Source organism: Triturus cristatus, chromosome 5_1 (assembly GCF_964204655.1).
Source record: "Triturus cristatus chromosome 5_1, aTriCri1.1, whole genome shotgun sequence".
Taxonomy (NCBI): Eukaryota; Metazoa; Chordata; class Amphibia; order Caudata; family Salamandridae; genus Triturus; species Triturus cristatus.
In genome coordinates, this window is record NC_140587.1 from 950,630,697 (window position 1) to 950,652,566 (window position 21,870).

General features: G+C 41.3%; 1 protein-coding gene across 50 annotated transcripts in view; it reads left to right on the forward strand.

The window, feature by feature from the left end:
- EPB41L3 (erythrocyte membrane protein band 4.1 like 3) overlaps positions 1-21,870 on the forward strand; it is a 904,669-nt gene that overhangs the window by 650,775 nt on the left and 232,024 nt on the right. For 49 of the 50 annotated variants that reach the window (XM_085606055.1, XM_085606026.1, XM_085606030.1 and 46 more), the window contains exon 12: positions 3,892-4,109. In XM_085606055.1, coding sequence (XP_085462181.1) covers positions 3,892-4,109 — 218 coding nt within the window. Of the gene's footprint in view, positions 1-3,891; positions 4,110-10,041; positions 10,606-21,870 lie in introns of all 50 variants that reach the window. The other variant, XM_085606062.1, reaches the window with a different exon arrangement.

Below are 21,870 nucleotides of genomic sequence, written 5' to 3' on the forward strand. Positions count from 1 at the left end.
GTGCTTCTGTACATGTGGGACATTTTCACTAAGAGTATTTGGAGATGTAAGATGATATAAGATTTTTTGTTTCCTATGGATTTCTGGTGGTTTTGTGTTGACTATAGAGCAGTAATTCCAGTGGCGGCTGCCATGTACCAAGGGTGATGAGGCGCGGGGAAGGGTGGGACGCAAAATAAAAAATAAATAAACACTTAACTTGATGCGTGACGAACCTCCTCCTCCACTCGTCGTCTCTCTTCCAAGCAGGCTCCGCCTCCAACGCGAGACCCAGGAAACTGCACTCCTAAATCCTGGCACGTCTCTCAGCATGAGCGACACGTCAGGATTGGAGAGAGAGGCCTCTCGCAGCGCTCCTAAGACCGCTGGAGGCCTTTGCTTTCTCTAACCTAGCTCTCTAAGACAGCTAGGTTAGAGAACTTTAAAATGCATGTCTGGCTGGCCGTCCCAGGAATGCCGGCCAAACAGACATGCGCATTTGAAAGTACACTGTGCACACAGCTCCCTGCTGCCACTCGGGCGCACTGGCTCTGCCTCGTCCTCTCACTCAATTCAGGACGGGTCAGTGGCTGAAAAATAAAATTATAATTACCATTTTATTTTTCAGCTCTGGCCTGTGGGGTGATTCTCCCCCGTTCACATGGAGGAGCCGCCCCAGAGTAATTCGGAAAATCTCTATTTTCATGCTTTATTGTAGCTTTCTAGTACATTAGCTAAAGAAAAGCCTGGGTCAAAAAGTATGCACAGCAATCCACACTTCCTACGATTCCACTAGGTCTCTTGTATTAAAAGGTTTGGGGGTTTATAGGTTTCTGACATTGGCTGGGTTCGCTAGGTAAAAAAAAATAAAACCTACTTAACACATTTCTGTAAAAACTCGCATCCAAAAAGCACTTTACATTTCAGTTGCTGTGGCCGCTTCCTCTCCTGTTTGGTATTCCAGTCCCCCCTCTGGCATCATTTTATCGGGAGAAGTGCAAAAATAGTGATTGGTAGGGTGTGGTGAATTTCTGTGTTTCTGGCAAAATTGTGACATTTGCAGTGTTATAGGTAAAGGAAGCTTGTGTATTTGATTTTTGGGAAATTCAGGCATTGTAGACCCTTGTGATGGTCAACAAAAGTGTTTTGGGGTAAAAACAGCTAATCACACTCGCAATTTATTATGAGTCATGTACATTTTGGGAAGGTTAGGGCTGCTAACTACTCTTTGAACTTGATTATTGTGTGAATTTTCAAAAAAGCTTATTCATTTTAGTTTTCAGTGGCAAGTGAAAACATGGCAGGTGCTCAAGAAAGGGTTCCGAGACATGGCTCACTTGTTGCATATGGCTATTGTGTGTTTGAAAACAAACTCTGGAAGTGTTATATCCTTATTAGGCGGAGAATCTGAGGATTGTAGCATTACACTACTTTGATAAACGGCCTTTTATTTGAAAATTTGACTTGACTGGTTTTAAAGAGATGTTTCTTTAGCAAGCAATCTTTTTACTGCTTACTTTCTCTTATGAAAAATATGTGAGCACTTGTTTATATTTTGGGGAAATAGATAAAAAAATGTTTTTTGCAGAGTTTCCCCTACTGGTCTAAAGTAAATTTTAAAAAACTGGATATTATTACAATTCCTAAATCCGGAAGAAGCACTGAAATTTTGTTTTGGATACCTTCAGAAGAAAACAAGTTATAAGGGCTGAGATCAGATTATGCTAAAATGCCAAATAGAGTGGTAACCTTCTGCAGAGAAAGCCCTTAACAACCAAGTGGTTAATCAGTGATTACTTGCACGTGCAAATCAACAGTGCAGTTGATTGACAGATAGCTTACATTCACTGCCATTCATTCTTTCTGACACTACCCATATCATTCATATGTTTGTCCATTCTGTTTTCAACTGGATTTAGTGTATTCCTCGGTACGGGAAGTCTTCCTCAGAGCAAAACGAGTTTGAAACATATTCACAAGAGTGGAAAAAATAGTGTTCCAGGGACAGCCTAAAAAAGAAATTCTAAGATACGAAGAATGTTTTGCAGAAAGGCGACAAGCCAACAATAAGATCTGAGCGAGACAGACGTTACGGATGATCATAAGACACTTTAGTCCCTTCCCTACTTTTTCTCTTAAAGAACATTTACAAAGAGTTAAAGATGTGCACATTTCATTTTATCCTTCCAGGAGGTACCTGTTCTATCAGTTTTGATTCAAAGATACACATAGGGGCTGATTACGTTCTTGTTGGGAAACTCTTCTGACCAAATCAGTTTCAAAATCGTTTCTGAAAGAATCAGGCTCTGCGAGTCCGACTGACCGATTACGAGCATCTGTACATCGTTCGGTCGGACTCTCCCATTGACTTCAATGGGAGCCTGTGTTCCGAACGAGAACACGGGCTGCCATTGAAGAAAGGGTTGTTGGGGAAAAGCATGCACCCTGTGACGGGCACCCCATGGTGCCTGCCACACTTTGCATGGTGGTAAAGAGGGGTCCCGTGGGTACCACAACGGTCCCCAACCGGAGGCCTCTGGGTGAAGGGTGGCCTGCTACGTGCCCCAAAGGCAGATTTCGACAGCCGTTTCATGTCGGCTAAACCGAATCAGAATGGCTGTCTGAATCTGTCATCGTAATCGTTCGCTCGGAAACTGTGTCCATAGAGCTGTACGATTTGGCTCCGAACGACTCGGGCTGTCTGAATGCCGCTTGGAACCGATTTGGACAGCCCAAACAGTTTCCTTGCATTGTGATCGGTCGTTGGGAAATGTGTCCGATTCAGTCAGAAACATAGGTTCTGAATCGGATTCGCCAAATCCCATTCAGAGCCTTTATGGACAGCATCGTATCAGCTCCATAGTCGGTAAGCCCTAAAACTAGCTTGGTTTACATTTCTACTTGCAGGAAAGAGGGTGTGCATCCAAAAGGTAAGCCGTAATCTCATTGCGTAGACACAACTGCTAAAAAATAGTGCCCAGAGTCTGTTTTTTTTTTTTAATCAATCGGGCTCAATGCATTCCAAATGTATGAAGGGTGTGACGCATTTACTAGTAGGTAACATTCTATCTCAACATTGCCTTCTTTCTCACCTCAGGAAATGTGGGATATAATTTGCTTTTAATTGCCTGTGAATATGATTTAAAAAAATGTGAGACCAGTGGGGTTCCTAGACCTGTAGCATTAGGTTAGGAGTAAGGCACAGAGGGCAGAGGGGCTTACTGAGGACATGCAGTACAGGGGTCAGGTGGGTTTTCTTTTAAAGGAACACAAATCTTTCATCAGCTCTCTGATAATGAGGTGCCATTTCAGGCAATGTACCCATGCCCCTTGCAGGTTTTGGGAATATTGTTGCACGGGCTATTTGTTATACCTTGCCTTTGCCACACTGATTATAGGGTTCACTGATAATCACTTGGGCACTTCTAGGTGTTAAGCAGCAGTGCTTAATTTGAGCCTGTGCTTTCCGGTGCTCAGCACTGGCACTTAATTGGTATCCGGTGCTCGGCACTGGCACCTGATTGTCAATACTGTCGCAATCACATGCGAGAGAGATGGTTAGTAGTTGTTTTGGCAGCAATGACAAGATTGATGGGTAGTGCAAGCTGCAGTGGCCTCCCGGATAGAGCCCTGGCACTTAATATTTTACAAATTAAGCACTGAGCAGCATCCATCAATGTCATGTAGGTTTCTGTGACAAATGTATGCAGCTGTCCCTCGGCGCTTTATGTTGAAGCACATCGGTCTATAACTTAACACACTCTGTGTGCCCTGTCGCCGGCTGTACGTTCTGTTCTGTTGTATCATCCGCGCTACGAATAGTAGAGCTAAACCCTGTGTTGCTGCGTCTGCAGAGTTTGACGTGAGACAGCCTGTTGGCAGCTTTTGTTGACCGACTGTCTTTGCTTTTAGCCTCCGTGAATGAAAACCATGACATGTACATGAAGGATTCTGTGTCTGCTGCAGAGGTTGGCACTGGCCCGTACAGCACAACAAAGGGCATCTCTCAAACCAACTTGATCACCACTGTGACCCCAGAGAAGAAAGCTGAGGAGGAAAGAGACGAGGAAGATGAGCCGAGCAGAAAAGAGACGCCCATTCCTGTACCAGCATCACGGCCTGACACCAAGGTACATCGTCGCAAGTTCCGGTTTTTAATTTGGGTGCATAATGGGCGGGGCAGAGGAGAAAAGGAGTGACGCGCTGCCTTGGGTGTTAAGGTACTTGTCAGAACTATGCATGCACTCGTGGACTGGCATGCTATATGTACATAGTTTTCTTTATTGCGTGCCCTTTATTTCACAGTACCTTATTGTATCGGAAGGAAAACTGCATGCACAGTGGTATTTACTGCATGTTTGCAGAAGATATGAAAGCAACAATGGGGTGTGTTTTTCTGCAAAACAGATGTTTTCAATTGTATTACGAAAGGTGCAATCTTGATTGTAAAATACTAGTATATTACGTTTAATAGTTAGAAATATCAAAGCAATCGAGTCTTCTTTGTAGGTATGGGAGTACCGATCGGGAAGGATGTGTGTGTGCATGTGCTTGTTTTCAAATGAAGGGCATGAGTGCATTGGAGCACCCTGAGCCATGTACGCTCCAACAGGATTTTTTTTTAGCCACAGTTTAGAAATTGCTTTTCTGTCTTGTCACAGAATTGTGAAAAATATATTTGCAGTTTTTATTTTAACAGACGATTGGTTTAGCTGAATTTTCGTTGATTTCAGCACAACATAATTTTCTTTACTCAAAGGAATGGCCGAAACACATCAGGAACACATGTTAGGATTCGGTCACTTCTGTGGGGTAGCCAGCCCAGTGTCCGCAAAGGTACCTGTGCATTTGTTATGCCGTGAACCATTGTGTTGCAGACAGTCAGCCATTAGTGTGGCTCCCTGGTGCTGTCAGACGTGCAGTTCTGCCTTTCAAGCCTTTTCTCAGGATTTCAGTGCAGTCTGGAATCTGAGTCCCCCATTGATGGCATGTTTCGGTTACTGAGTTCTAGCCTAGTGATATGTGACCAGAACATCATAACCAAAATATCATCTGACTTAAGTATTGTATGCTCGTTCTTCTGTACTAAAATATTGCTCCATTGGAGTTAATGATACAAACTGAACAACTAGTAGCCAATGGGACAATACTTTTGTAAACAATATTTAGAACATGATATTTCTCTCAGGCCATACTAATGCTGACAATATTCTGACATATAATCTCACCTATACTGTGTATTGTAAAAGTGTACAGTCTGAATTTATAAATTTTCCTTTCCATAGTTCTCTGCTCTTCTAGTAAGTGGGCAAAATACTCACGCCCTTTATAAGATGGGTTAAGTGTTGCATCCAAAGTTTTCACTTAAACACTTTCTATTCTGCAAGGCTGGATTCCAAGTCCTTTTTTTCCTATTACTTTTTGATTCTTTAAGAGCAAGCGCACCAACAAGCACCACGAATAGCTACCCTTTTTTTAAAAATTTGAATCCTAAGTAATTAATATAAAATGCATGTTAAGCTGTCCATGTGGCTGCCTATCTTTCTAAGCAACACAAGGAGATGATGGCTGGAGCACTGAAACTCTGAATTGGAGTAGTGAAGTGAGCTAAAGAACGATGATGGATTCAACCCAATTCTATGACTGGGGGTGAGTGTCTGAAAAGTTTCAGCGCTCCGTCCATCATCTCCTTGTGTTTGCTTTGTTCGCCCTAAGTTGAAAGGGTATGCCCAGATGTGGGTCCCTTGCTCACTGTGCCACTGCATTCAAGCTAGCCTGGCTGATAAGGGGTGTTACTCCGAAACCGGTCCCAGGAAGCTTCTTTCCAGTCCAAGGAACACCTGGATTGGCAATTCGGGCTGGACTGTTCCCATGAGGCACAGGGTCTGAACTGGGGCGGCGAAGTGAGCTAAAGAACAATGATGGATTCAACCCAGATCTGTGACTGGGGGGTGAGTGTCTTAAAAGTTTCAGCTCTCCGTCCATCATCTCCTTGTGTTTACATTGATTTACTAGATGCCACTATTTTTGCCTCGGCTCAGGCTAGTTAAACATGGACTGCCTTTAGAAAAGGAATCCTCCAATTGTGACCATTGACAGAGACAGGACTTGATACAGCCTGCCTGTAGCGTTCCCCAAAAGGTGACAGAGTCTGCAAGATCTCCATTAGTCTCTTGCTTGCTAAGCAGATGTATTATATTTATTCATATGTGTTTATAGTGCAGACCCAAGCCAGAAGATGGGAGAGTACTATCCATAAGTTAAGCAGATTCAGTATAACGTACAAAAAGAACAAATTAATAATCAATTATAGTGGGTTAAAAAGAAATCTGTACTGTATATGGCATCTGGATGTTATGTGACCCAAATTTGAAGGCACTCCTAAGGAAGGAACCGAGTAAGAAGAAATAGCAAATGTTGGGTATGTCTCTAATGTATACTAAGAACTGACTAAAGTATTGCCTCACTGCTATGCCAACTGTACAAAGTACAGGTGGTTGGCTCCATTCTGAGAGGGAACTCTGAAAGGCTGTACATCAACTTTGGAAGTATTGTTGGAAAAGTAGCTTTTTTGTTTCACTCTGGAAGCTTTTGTGAGAGAAAATTGTTCTGATAGCGGAAGAGATGGATGTCCGCAGCATAGGAGCAGTTCCTGAGAAGGAGTGTTTAAGGGTTTCTTTCTTTTTACAGACTAAGGATTCAAGCATAAGTGTGATTTAGTTGTTAAATTGGCATAGACTACTTGAGAAAACAAATTTCGTAGTTAGTTAAAGTCTCTGTGCGTACTGTTTAATGGATAATGCAAGCTAGTTTCAGGGTACATCTAGCTTCAATCGGAAGCAAGTTCCTGCAGATCAGAATTGTGCGATGGCCTCATATTTCCACAACTCCAAGACCAATCTCACTGTAGCTTGTAGAGCCACTTTAAGCTAGCAAAATATAACTTTGGCGTTCTAGTAGGCAAGCAAATGTGGTAATCTAATCTTGACAAGACTGCGGATTGGACAGCTTGTTAACAATCTTCACTGTCAATTTTAATTCCACTCAGGAGTCTTATTTAGAATTGTGCTCCTTTTGGTCTGCAGTTTATTTTTATGAGGCACAAAGCCCTAGTATTTTGCTCACTCAGTGAAGGACGTAGGACAATTTATTATGTTAAATGATACCTTTGTGATACGATTGTACATGGGTTGCATATTTGGGGGAGAAACACATTTATATTTTTTTCCCAAGCTGTTTTATTTGAGGTGGTCGTGGGTCATCCATGACTGAATTTTATCCAGAATCTAATCAAGAATTCAATATCTTTAGGGGGTGCCACCTTCAAGTACAGCTGTTTGTCATCAGCATCGAAAGGGGTGTTGATTTTACCTTTTTATTTAGAGGAAAATCAAGTGGTTCGATGTATAAAGTGAAGCAAGCGGGTGAGAGTATGGAATCTTAAAGTACTCCCTGTTTGAGAGAGGGGTGCTGGAACAGGAATTCAGTATTTTAATGGACTAGCACCGGTTATCCAGGTAATATTAAATCAGCTTTAGACCACCCCTCAGAAATTAAATTCTCTCATTAAAGATCTTTTTGAGCCTGAAGTGATTGTCTGTGTCGGAAGCCACTTAGGACTCTAAAAGGGTGAGCTGGAAAAAATATCCTTTATCAATGATTAGGAGTTCACATCTATAATTTGAAGCATTGCCATCTGTTCCCTGCAGTACAGATAGAAAGAGGATTGGAAGTCACTGCGGCGTTTGCTTCAGCTATAACTTGTTTGAGGTGGTTCTCAAAGTAGCTTTCCAGGACCTTGGACAGGAATGGCAGGTTAAAGAACAGTCTGTAGTTATTAACATATTTAGCATCAGCTCCTGTCTTTTTCAAAAAAGGTGTGTCATTTCTGATTTTAATTCTATGCTAGACTTTTCTCTGAATTCAGACCAGGTGGATTCAGTTTTCAGAATAGGTTCCAAGTATCCAATGGTAATCGGAACCTGTTTGAATGATGGCTCAATCTTGTCTATTTTCTCTTTGAAGAACATAGCACAGTTTTTGCAGTTTATGTAAGGATGATGATTAGGCAAGGAACTGACATTGTTTTCAGTTGGTTGTTTGAGTAGTTTTTGGCCACTTTTTCATTTTGTGTGATTATGTTCAAATTAAGTTTTTTTCTTGTATATTTTACAGGTTTTGGTGTCATCACCATTCCACTGTTCAGATAACTTTTCTAACCTTGTTAATGAGTATTGCGAGCCACTGTACAGAGGACTTGCATTTCTGCTTTGGGTCTTATAAGGTCTTTCTGGGACCTCCTAGTTTGGTTGGTATATCTAGGAGGGTTGAGAAAATTGTGCCTGAAATAGAGCATTAATAAACGCCTTTGTAATCTCTTATCAATTGTTTTGTTCTCCTATGTTGGCCTTTGGTTCTTAATCTATAGTAGGTGAGGGAGAATGGAATCAGGAAGTGCTCTACGTCGTCTACAGAGAACTCATAGTTCATCTCTTTAGTTTAGACAAAAGGTGTCCCTGGAAGTATCAGGACTATTAAATTGGTAGCTACTACTTAACAAATCCTTGTGGACTAGGAATGTCCAATCAGCTTCCTCAGTATCTGACAGTGCCCAGGAGTTCCTGCTAGAATCCTTTTGATGTGTGATGATTTTGTTTTTTGCTCTTCTGTTTTTGAAAATTCGAAATTCAGAGCAGTGGAAGATTGAGAATGAAGCATTACGTGGTAATTGGCCAGGAGGCATTTGAATGAGTTGCTTTTGCAAGCTTTAATATTTTGAATTCTTATTTCGATGCACTGCCTCCCGCTGTCAGATTTGCTTGGTTGTTTTCTTTCAAGTAAAATATGCTTCTAGAGTGACAATGTAGTTTGCTTTGCTTCTGTCTGCAAATTCATTGTGTAAAATATTTAAGTGTTCACCAATTGCAAGTTAGATATTTGCTCGATTGGAGTTAATGCGATATTTGGCCAAATTTCCCTCTTTCGCAAATTCACAAAGAATTCCACATGGTGACATATACATCTGTTACATTTCATACCTAGAAATTAACTGACATTCGAGGAATAATAACAGGTGTGCATTTCCTCATGAGTAAATGTGAAGTGAAAGTGAATTTGCACTTGAAAACGCTCTTTTTTCTCCAGCAGTGAAATATTTCAATCCATTTAGAAACTCCTTTGCGTCCACTCCCATCAATTTGAGTTAATTCCCTCCCAATTACCACCTGGAAAATTAATTTAATCCAGTAAAATTGATTGAAGATGTTCACCATATCTCATAGCTAGACCCATGCAGGAAGTTTCACAATCCTACCTCTAGCACATGAATTGTTGGAACAGCAGTTCCACCATACACGCAGAATTCCCCATGTGAACAACTCCCATTTGCGAGGGCAAAATCCCAAAATGTAGCATTCTTTAAATATGGAGTGAGATTTCAACCTAGCAAAGTTGAACTAAATATCACAAAACCTTTGAAAATGTCGACCCATGTCTCTCTTTCCAAGAAAGAAAAATGTCAGTTTTGTTTTTTACATTAATAGACTGCTGCAGGTGACTAAAATCTTTTAGATAATATAAAAATACGAGGGGGGTTGAATGCTGTAAAGTATACAGGAAAGAACATATTCAAAAGTTTGGCTTTGCCCCATGTGGGTTAAGAAACCATTGCACAACCAACTAAGGGACATACATTTATTTACAAAACGTTTCTAATTCTTTTGTCCCATACTTAATATTGCTGTTGCATGCGATTTAAAATCTTATTTCTACAATTAAAGTTTGTATTTTTTAATATCTGGTTGCTGTGTGCATGTTTACTGCATGCTCTCTTTGCTTTCGAAATATCGATGTTTTTGCAAAACGTTTTTAAGGCACTTTAAGGGATGTGGGGCTTATAGTTTTTTGCAAGGACGCTTGGATATAAATGTTTAAAACCTAGCTTTTTGATTGGCAAAATATACCGTGATATTGATTTAGATTTGCAGCCCTATTGACTAATAACCTTTTTCTTTTTGTCCTTCTGCTTTCGCACCTCATTTGCTGTTCTCTTTCCTCTGGCCTCCATCTTTATTTGGCACCGCCTCATTTCAGTCCTCCCCCTCCTCCCATTCAGGTCCGTTGGCATCTTCCACCATGTTGCGTAGAAGATGCAAGGAGAATGATCAAAAATTTGTGCCTTGCGAAACATCAAATTTTTTCAACCAAATGGGCGGCGAGTTGGATTTTGACTCTGAGCGAGCAGGAATGGTTTGCTCCGACGAGCGAGACCTGCCAATGAGCTGTGCCCAACAAGTTCACAAAGGTGGAACCATGTTTTCCTTCTCCTTGCATCTTCCTGATGCATTCAGTTCCCTCCTTGATGACGATGGCTACCTTTCCTTCCCCAACGTGACTGAAACCAACTTCCTGCCTGAAAGCTTGCAGCATTATCTCCCAATACGCTCCCCGTCGCTCGTCCCCTGCTTCCTGTTCATATTTTTCTTTCTGCTCTCCGCCTCTTTCTCAGTACCATACGCCCTCACTCTCTCCTTTCCTCTGGCAATGTGCCTCTGCTACCTGGAGCCCAAGGCGGCTTCCTTGAGTGCCTCACTTGACAATGACCTGAGTGACAGCTCAGACGATGAGGTGTGTACCTCAGCATAGAACACACACCTCTCTTTCTTGTGTTCAGTGCTTCGTTCCTCACTGCTGTTAGAATGCTGCCATACAGGCCGAACTTTCAGAGCCTCATTTCAGTCTGTCTGCTGGTAGTTTTGGAGTTTGTCTTTGGGAGGTGCAGCTTGGCACACGGGTCAGCTACACACTGTGCATTTATGAAGATTATGTCTCAAAACCATGCATTTACCAGTTACCACCATATGGTAAAATACAGCAGTTATTGAAAATGAGTTTGAAGTAGCTCACTACAGTGTAGTTTTTACCACGGCATCAATGCAGTTCCTGTAACCTAATTTATTAAACCAATTGACACATAAACTACACTGTCTATTATTGTGATTTTAGACCTGACAACATGGCGGCAAAGTACTCAGTTTAACACACGTTGTTCCAATTAGGCAGTGTGCATGAGGGAATGCTAAAAATACATCATGATACGCATACACACTCATTAAATGCACCAGTGAAGAGGTTTATTAAAGTCACTTGTAGAGAAAATTACAGCCTGTGACCATGACTGATAAAAAGAAGTTTTTTTTTTGTAAGAGTAAGCCCTACCCATTAGAATTGTCATGTATTTGTTCTATAATGAAGAAGCATTTACATCAATCTCATTTTAACCAAAAAAGCACTTTAAATGGGTCAGTGCTTACCACTTTTGGAAATGTGTCGATAAGCCACACTTCCGAAGAAAGTTACACAAGCCAGTGCTACCTATTGTGACAGATGTTAAGGTATTTTGTTGCATTGATCTTTGTTACTGTAATTTCGTGACTCAACATTTGCAGTGCTTCATCAGTTTAAATCCGTATTGATTCTAAAGGTTTTCCAAAATTATAACCTAATGGGTGCGGCCGATTTCTTACGTAAACCCTCTCCTCAGCCGCTAGACTTGTTCCGGAAAACGTTTCAGCAATAGCCATTTGTAGATGCCAGGTGGCGCCACACAACATTGACTGGATTTGCCACAGCACTAAAAGTGATGACTGTGCAGTACATATAGTGCCACAGAAGCCAGTTACACCAGTGCCTTTTCTCCTCCTGCACCCTCATTATTACAGAATGGACACCTGAACATAGTTCTTGTTTACTTTTCAATATTTTTTTAGAACTTTCCTTAACATTTTGAGTAGCATATATCCTACCCAGTTGCGGTGTAAAATGTGGGGTTATTGGCAAAAACAAACAACATGACTGGCTCTCCTCTGCCTTCAAAGTCCATAAAGCTCTCAGCAGATGAATATGTCACTCCATTAATCCCATCCTACTGTCCCTGTAAAATGTAAGTATGTTGCTACCTGTGTCTCATACTAGGAGACACAGTTGATGGGCCACATCATAGCGCTGTCTGCACCTTCCCTCAATGAAGTTTTCTCCTTTTCTATGGGGAGGAGCTTGGGGGCACCCTGGTTAATCGCACTATAGGCATCTTTTACACCTCCACTGGTGAGGTTACTTGCAGGATGGAGCAAGGAGGCCAAACCTTCTTTGGACTTCTCAGCTAGGACTCTTGTTGAGTGGTCTCAGTGATTCTACATCGAGGTGTCTTCACGGGTTGGTTAAGTGTGCAGTATATAACGTTAATTTCTGGGAAGGCCTTTATCTTTATGTGTTTCAGACTTTTGGCTCCATTATGCTCTCAGCATTTAAAAAAAAATGAAACTTGATGTAGGAAAAAATTAAAGGGGTGTGGTTTTTGACAGATTAAATCATCTTTATGTTTCTGGTAGTAACGCTGCTTTAATTTGCCAAGGCCTGTTTACTTTCCAGAAAATTTACTGATTTTACAAAATGTTTCTAACTTAATTGCACTTTATAACTTCGTTCCAGAAGGGAGTAGATAAATGACCAGTGGTGTCTTCTTGTCACTTTCATTTCTGGCAGATTCAGCAGAATCATTACACAACGGAATGGTTGCATAAAGTTTCCATTGATTTAAACACTTGTTTTTCAAAATTGCAAGGCACAGCAAAGATACGCATGTCTCACACACCAGTAGTATAGTTAAATTTCCAGCATTTATTGCGAAGTATCTGAAATCCTTAATGTTTAATATGGGTATGCATCTAGCTAACAACAGTTCTAAAGAAAAAGACCCATTTACTTTGCAAAAAAATGTGATGTGAGTTTTGGGAAAATGGCTCTTGCTCTTTTTGGTTAGTCATCCTCTGTCCCTTCTGATGTCAGTGGTGAGACACATGCTCTTTTTTATGGTGTGGCTTGGCAGTGCAGCTGTCGCCAGACAATGACGATTCTCCAATTATCATGCAGAGAGAATCTTGATTTCATTAAAGACAACGGAGGCTGACATTATGCAATAACTTTTATTGCTGCCCAAGACATGCAGCCCTTCAAAGTGTAACCATTACATCATAAATAAAAACATTCCAAGCAAGATAACAAAGCGCCATAGCAACTAACTATCTTCCTCTTTAGAGCTGCGAAACGATAGGACAACTTCTTCCACGTTAGACGTCCTTCTGAAATTATTAGGAAGTTGAGTCTGAAAAAACAAAAAATTACTGGTATAATAACATACTTTGAAGAACAAAAAATCATTCATCCACCAGGGAGTGGTGGGAGGGATAATGTCAGCCTCCGTTGTCTTTAATGAAATCAAGATTCTCTCTGCATGATAATTGGAGAATCGTCATTTCATTACAAGACCGGAGGCTACATTATGCAAGTTTAAAGCGTTGTAATGCTACATTGCTTACATGTTCAACAGGCTTAAGATAGAATTTAACAAAAGTTGAAGCATTTGACCAATCTGCTGCTTTAAGGATATCTGAAAGTGAACCTCCACCCCAGAAAACCTTGCTGGCCATAGCCCCCCTGGAAGAATGTGCACCGAATTCAGATAAGTCTATACCTGCTTCCAGCATAACCGTTCTAACCCATCTAGAAATAGTAGCAGAAGAGACTGCCTTATAGGGTTTAACAAAAGAAATCATTAGTTGATTTTCATTAAAAGGTCTAAAAACACTCATTGTCTGTTCATAAACTTTCATGCAACTTACCACACAAAGTTTGGGACAATCAAAAAAGAAAGGATAGAAAATACTTCCTGACATTGTTTTGGTTCTTTTCCATATCTCAAACAACACACCGTTAGGTGAATAAATTCTATTAGAGATTTCTAAAGCTTTAACATCTGATACATGTCTAAAAGAAATTAAGCAAAGTAGTGTAGCTAATTTAATGGAAAGTTGTTTCCTTGAAAGGAAGAGGTTATCGGGCCAGGACGTAAAAAGTTCGAAGATAAGACTTACGTTCCATAAAGAATCATATTTAGCTTTAGGAGGACATTTGAGTCTTATTCCTTTCATCACTCTACGAACTAGGCTTTCAGTACCAATAGAGAAATCATTTGATAAGGAGTGTCCTGCAGAAATTGCAGATCTGTAACAATTAACCCTTCTATAAGAAAGTCCAGATTAAAAAAAGTCTGCTAAGTAGTTTGCTACTTCTACAACAGGTGCGTCCACGGGATCCAAATCCCGTTCCAGGCACCAACCACACCACTTGTTCCATGAACCGATGTATCTTCTCCTTGTTCCCGGAGCTGAAGACTCATCCAAAAGATCTTTAGTCTCTCCTGAAAGGCCCGAGTATCTTCCTGAACCCCTGAAATCTTCCAGGCAAGAAGGTTCATCTTTCCTTCTAAGCCGGGACCCTGATGGAGGTCTAAACTCCCTGGGATAAGGCGAGGGATTTCTACCACCAATTCCATCACCCCTGGGAACCATATTTGAGAATTCCAAAAAGGGGTAATTAGAACAGTGCGGCAATGTTCCCTTCCAATTTTCAAGAGAACTCTCTGGATTAGGGTGAAGGGAGGGAAGGCATAAGAGTTCAGAGAGTCCCAAGGTTGGAGAAGAGCGTCCACTGCAGATGCTAGTGGGTCTGGTCTCCAACTGAAGAAATGATTTATCTGAAAGGTCAGTCTGCTTGCAAAAAGATCTATCTCGAAAGAGCCCCAAAGATCTTGAACTTTCTGGAAGACTGAAGGATTCATTTTCCAGTCGCTGGAGTCTCTTAGGAACCTTGAGTTCCAATCTGCCCTTGTGTTTAGGTGACCTGGGATGAATTCTGCCCTTAGAGTTATTTTGTGGTTCCAACAGAAGTACCAAATCTTTTGGGCTAGATCTGCTAGAGGTTTTAACCTTGCTCCCCCTAATCGGTTGATATAAGAGACAGCTGTGAAGTTGTCTAGTTTGATTAGAACTACACTGTTTTTGATGATAGATTTGAAGCTCATAACAGCGTTCAAGCAGGCTAACATCTCTAAAGAGTTTATGTGAAGGGGGAGTTCTTCTTTCGACCATTTCTCCTCGGTTTCTATCTTCCCTAGTCTGGCACCCCAGCCTAGATCGCATCGGATTCCATTGTATGATCCGGGGTATTCCCGAATATTGCTTTTCCATTCCAACTGTCTAAGTTATTGCGCCACCAAAGGAGGTCCTCTTGAGCTTCCGTGGACAGGGGGACGATGTCCGAGTACGAAAGGCCTTTCTTCAGGCCTGATGATTTTGGTCTCTGTAAGGCCCTGTAGTGAAGGGGGCCTGGAGAAATAGCTTGAATGGATGAAGATAATAGCCCTACTACCCTTGCTAGTTCCCTCAGGCTCACTTGGTTTTTGGATAAAACATATGAAACATCTTTCTTTATTTTTGACAATTTCTTCGTGGGAAGTTGTAATTGAGTTAAGGGTGTGTTCACCTGAAAATCCAGAAACTCTAGGTTTTGCGAAGGGGTCATAATCGATTTCTCTACATTGATGATGAAACCAAGACTCTGTAAGAGATCCACAGTCCAATCCATGTGAGTTAGGAGTTCTTCCTGGCTCTGAGACACCAGCAAGATGTCGTCTAGATATATAATCAGGCAAACTCCTCTTCTCCTGAAACACCACAGGGCTGAGGATAGCCTGAAGGGAAGACAGCCAAACTGGTATGTTGTGTTCCTCCATACAAACCTTAGGTATTTCTGACAATATTGATCCATAGGGATTGTAAAGTATGCGTCTTTGAGATCTAGTTTTATGAGCCAATCTCCCTCTTGGAGAAGATCTCTCAGAAGGTGTATACCTTCCATTTTGAAGTGTCTGTACACAAGGAAGGTGTTCAATTCCTTTAGATTTATTACGGGGCGCCATCCTTTTTCTTTCTTTTTCACCAGAAAGATTGTGCTCACAAAACCCTGACCAGTGTTTGAAACGATGCAAATCGCACCGTTGTCTAACATTTGACTCACTTCTGCATCTACTAGACTTGACTTTTCCTGGTCTAGGGAAAGTTCTCTGGGTTGTTTGGTCTGATAAGGAATAGTAATAAAGTCTATTTTGAAGCCTTTTACAGTCTCTAGGACCCAAGCATCTTTGGTTATAGAGGACCAAATGTGACTGAAAAGGGAGAGTCTTCCCCCTACCTTTGGGAGGGAAGAAACAGGAGGATGAGTGGACCTTACCTTGTCCTTGACTTTGGAATCTTCCACGGTTGTTTCCGCCTCGTGTTCGACTGTTGCGGCCCCGCTGGAGGAAGAAGCTGTTATTCCCCCAGTAGTAGTATCTTGAATAACCACGTTGGTTTTGTTGATAATAGGACCTGTTATATCCACGGCTGGCAGTCGGTTCTCCCATGTCAGCCCTTCCAAAAAACCTGCCTCCGAACATACGTCTCATGTTTGTTTGGGCTTTGTTAAATGCAGAGAATGTAGAGACGTATTTACCAAGTGTCTTAATAAAGGTCTCTCCAAAGAGAAGACCGTTCGGGTCTCCTTGAATGTCTTTGTTTGCTAAATCTCCCAATTTTGGGTTCATACGCATTAATATCTCTCTTCGCCTTTCGGAGGTTAGATTGGCATTAGCGTTTCCGAGAAGGCAGATAGCACGTTGGCTCCAACCCCGTAGGAGTTCAGTGTCAACCGGAGTCCCATTCATGAAGGACTCTTCAGCTAGGTCCAAGATCCTGGCAAGGGGACCAAGTGTGTCTAACAGCTTGTCTTGACACTGCTTAAGGCAGCGTTCCAGTCCCTTGCGGGGATCTCTGCCAGTTTTGAATAAGAAAGTCAGGAGTTCAGGGTCAAGGTTGGGAGTCATCCCTGCTTTGTTATCCAAAAAGGGTCTTGGACATTCAGATTTCATGAGATTAGGTGAATCTCTTTCGAGAGGTTTTCTAATCCAAGCCTTAATAAACTTTGAAACGTGATCTAAGGGCCACCACTCAGAACCTCTAGGGTGGGTGATCTTGGAGGGATTAAACATCTCCGACCCTGAAGGGTCTTTAATAGAGTCAGAGTTATTACTAGATTGACCCAGGTCCTCATCAAGGAGGTCATCCTCAAATTTTTCCTGGGGGTCAAAAACATATTCATCAGCCTCGCCATCAATATCAAAAGGGGACAGGGAATCATCGTCATCTTCGATGAGGTCTATTGTGCCGCGATGGGCACCTAATCTTTGTGTGCCGCGAAGGGCATTTGTGTTTTTTCGCCATTAAGGTCGCTCATTCTTTTTGTGCCGCTCCGGACACCTATATCATTTGTAGCGCAGAGGCTACCAATGGATAAAATCCTGTCGTTGGTAGCACGTAGGTTACCTTGAGGCTCAATATGCTTAGTATTTTTTAACACCTTACCGCCTTTTATGGGGAGGGTGTCCACTTCTTCATCCGAAGAGAGTACTGTTTGTTCACCTGGAGTATCCCTTTTTAGGTCTCGCCCGACCCAGCGCATGCGCTGGTCTGGCGAGACTTATTGAGAGGGCTCCAAAAAGTGCTACCAGGCCAGCCTAGAGCCACAGTGCATGTGCACGGGCGCGCGCGCCGCGCTTTACCGCCATTACTTTCGGTTTTGCGGCCGCACGGCTGCTTTGATGTTTGATCGTGATCACTTTCACTTTCGCGGCCGCATGGCCGCTTTGCATAGCCAATAGGTCTCGCTTTTGGGACCTTATAAGTATTTAGTTATGCAACTGTTGCATGGCTAAACACTTATAAGGTCCCAAAGGCGAGACCTATTGGCTATGCCAATGCTTGTTCTTTTTGTAAGTGCTGCTTCCACAGCTTCCTTAAGGGAGGACTTTAATTGCCTCTCAAATAGGTTCATCAGGGAGGTCTCAGTGAGGGGAGTCTCATTGTTAGGTTGAGAATCTTCTTGAGACATAATTTAGTAAATAATTAATTAAAATAATGTATTTAATAATCTTCTTTTTCTTTCCCCTTTTGAGAAGAGGTTATGATAAGGGGGGTTTGTGTTAAAAAAACAAATTTATTGCCTAAATTAGTTGAAAAAAGAGAGGAGGCAGCCAAAGATCGTATTGAGTAATGTGAAAAAACAGCTGACTCCGAACCATTGCTTCAGCGCTGTGCGTCTCCACAGAGACGCACAGCAGGCGAGTTCGTATCATGCATTCATTTTGCCAAATTTTGCTTTGCGGGTCACAATAAGAGCACGGAGCTCTTAATTTGTTAAGCGGGTCACCTCCGGGACCCGGAAGTAGTGCACTTTAATTGTGCGCTTTAGTTGAATGCACAAGCTGTTGTCCGTTCAAGACGCGCGTATGGTGTTTAAATCTAAACACCGAGTCGCGTCAAAATGGACATAAACTCTAAGGCTTGTTGTTAATTCCTCGGGGAATAAACCAAGACAAAGAACGATCGGAGAGAAGCTTAGTTCTCCGAAGGCACTAATTGCGATCGTTTGTATAAAAGGAAAAGGACACATGAAGACAAGGAAGATAAGGGGTCCAACCGTAAATTGGAAGGGTATCCTGAAAGGTAGGAAGATAAACTTACCTTGTAAGAAAATAAAAGAAAAGTGTAAGATTTAACATAAAAGAAGCTACAGTCAGTTATAAAAGGGTAGTATAAACACTTCAAATGTCTAAGAGTATGTAAAATATCGTCATGAAAGGCAAATAAAACAGTCTAAATACTTTAAAATATCAAAGTCATGAGAGAGAAAAGGAAGTTGTACTTAACTGGCCGTGGGCAGCAAATAAAAGAGGAAGATAGTTAGTTGCTATGGCGCTTTGTTATGTTGCTTGGAATGTTTTTATTTATGATGTAATGGTTACACTTTGAAGGGATGCATGTCTTGGGCAGCAATAAAAGTTATTGCATAATGTAGCCTCCGGTCTTGTAATGAAATTATGCAAGCATCACCAGAGAGCGGCTTTGGCTTCAACCACAGGTTAGGAATCAGGAGTTCATGTTTTGATTGGGCAATAGTTGTGTGCTTCCACAAAAAGGTTCTTGCCCTCCAGGCAGCTGTGATGATTTTGTTTATTCATCCAGCTGCCTTTTCTCTGACAGCAGCACAGATGGGAAGAGGTCAGTCATTGCCAATGTTTGTCTCAGTTAGGCATAGAAGAACTCAAGAGCCAAGCAGACGTCTCCAGACACCTCAATTATTTGAAGTAGCTTCTAAGGTGTCAAAAAATCTTTGTCACAGAGTTGTTAGCAAAAAGGCAGTATTAGATCCCTAAAACAGGGTAGGCATCAGGGTGTCACCTTTTCCAAGTCGAGCCTCGGCAAACACCAATATCAAGAGAAAGACTTACAGATGTGAAGTCAGCGTTGAAAGGCCTGTGGCTCCTCCTGTAACCATTTACACATTAACACATAAAAATAAAGTAAAGTACCCATATTACAACTTCTCCTAATTCTGGCAAAGTAATGTGGATTTGGTAATAATCTTATGGATAATAGCATGATTTTGAACATTGCCAGAGAACCAATAACTATATTTCAGCTATAGTGACGAGTTTCCTATTATAGTATTCAAGTAGTGTACATAATTTTTATTTTAGGTACATTAGAGTTCCATAGTCAAAATATTGCAACTGTGCCTTAACAATATCATACATGACGCATGGTAACTCAACTCCGACCATTGTGAGATGCAGTTTATAAAAAAGAGGCACACACAATGGCTTGTTTAGCACTCCCATAAACCAAAACAGTGTGTAGTTAGTTTTACTAGCAGTATTTTGAAGTAAAGTTTTAACAATGATAGTTGTGGTCACTGGTAAATGCTAAAGGGCGAGAAACATTCTGTAAAATGAAGTCTCTCACTTCACGATTGCACAATGTACACATATCTTGTTACTAATCCAAGCTGGTCCTCTTGTTCTATGCAATGCATGTGCATTATCATGTTCTACTGTCGGGCATGTCTGCATTATACTGGATATAAAATGGCAGCGGTTAGTTTTGGAAGTCGCCAAAAATGAGATCCTGGAATTCATCTGTATGCAGTTTTATTTGTGTTTTAAATCCCATTGCCTATCAATTAGTGTCAGCAGACCTAACTTTATTTTAAGCATTTTAGTCTCGATCAAACTTAAAAAAAATATAAATTCACACTGAGAAACATACTTGCTTTAATGTATTTGAAAATTTGAAATGTATTCTTTTGATAGCATGGTATTTGCCAAAAATGCAGAATACAATACCTCTTTTTAAAAAGGGAAAGATGGGAACTGTACTTGTTGAAATAAAACTTTTAGTGCTAGTTCTCATTGAAGTTCCTGATGTTTGTGTGTCAAGACTTTAAGTGAACAGGATTGTGTTATAATCAGGGCCACTGGAATTATGCGGCAGGGGAGGACAAAAAAATGTGGCAGGGTTGACTGAATAATGCAGCAAGAAAAGGCAAATTATGTGGCGCAACATTGCACATTTTGTGACAGTGCTTCCTTTTGTTGTCATTTTACACAGGTTGACCGTGTCTGGGCTAAGGCTTAACTTTATAAGTACCAGTCTAACTCTCAAATACACAATAAGCAACAGAAAGGGGACTAGTCAACTTTTGCAGAGGGCCTTCCACTGCACGGCGAAAATGTGTTGCCATGTTTTTAGTAACTTTTGATCCATTTAAGCTTGAAACCATCTTTGATAAAAATTTGCAGATTATGCTGTAGATGATGGATTGTGTGGAAACGCAGCAAATGATGCGGTAAACACCAAAGCTGCAAAAATCACATAATTCCAGTGGGCCAGATTATAATGGCTTCACATTGAAAATGGCACCAGAAACACTTTTTTTCATTATATGATATTGAATATTCTTAGATCGTATTCCTATTTGTGCTTCATTATAATAATAGCAGCAATATACTTGCAGCACAATTGTGTGGTTTTGGGATTACTGCCTGCAGTAGTGTTTATTACTTGTTGCCCACATCACCGGCTTTGCAGTGTTGTATTCATTTACCATAATCACACTAAATGCAGTGTTTTAAAAATGCATCAGATTTTTTCAAACCGTTCAGTGCTGGCTGAAAGCAAATGTGCTTAGTGAGAACTCAACTCTGAGTTGTATACAACACCACTTTCAAGTTAAAACATTGTGACTATTTCTGATGAAACTCAGTATGTCTCTATTACAAAACAAAACAAGGAATCATTTAATTAGACTGGAAACAGCCCCGAAAACTCTCCCGATACTTCTGTCTTGAGTCAAACTTCCTTCATACGCCTGAGACATCTAATATCTGTGATTATCAGGATCACCACAGCACAACAAGTGATGCCTAGCAATCGTCCTGTATCATAATCAAGACATCCTCCACCGTCAACTTTGGCTAACCACCTCCATAGTCTTGTGGTTGACCATTGAAATCAAATGTATGTCCCCTTCTGTCTACCCACAAATTCCATGCAACTTTCTTTTTTTATGTTTAGGATTTTCACAAGCGGCTTGTGTCACCCTCTTTGCAGCCAGGACAAAGCTTGGTTCATGCTCCAGAAGTCAGTCTTTCGCTCTCTGAACACGAGTCTCACAGAGAACCCTCTCTTGATACATTGTCTAGTTTGCTTCTTAGCCCTGCTGGCATTTTTGAGATTTAGTTGTAAAACATAAGTGTAATAAGTGTGTGTGAGCATACTTTTGCCAAGATTGAATTCTATGTCTACCACCTGATCACTGCAAGTTTGTCAGGGTGAGCGACTGTTAGGAGGCTCAGAGTGCAGGGGTAGAGGGACAGGTGAGAGGTGGACAAAACTCTGAGATTATTTTCTTTGTGCATATATTTTGAGAAGCCACAGAGCCTTGGCCTAATACCTGCGGGACAAACTACAGTTCCTCTGACCGATGCCACAGAAGTTTTGCATCGTAATCCAATCTAGAACAACCTAAGTTGTTGTGGCCTAACAATTTTATTTCCCTCTAAATTTGTCCCTCTTCCATTTTACGAATACTTGCTGTCCATTAATGCTTTTCTAGGAG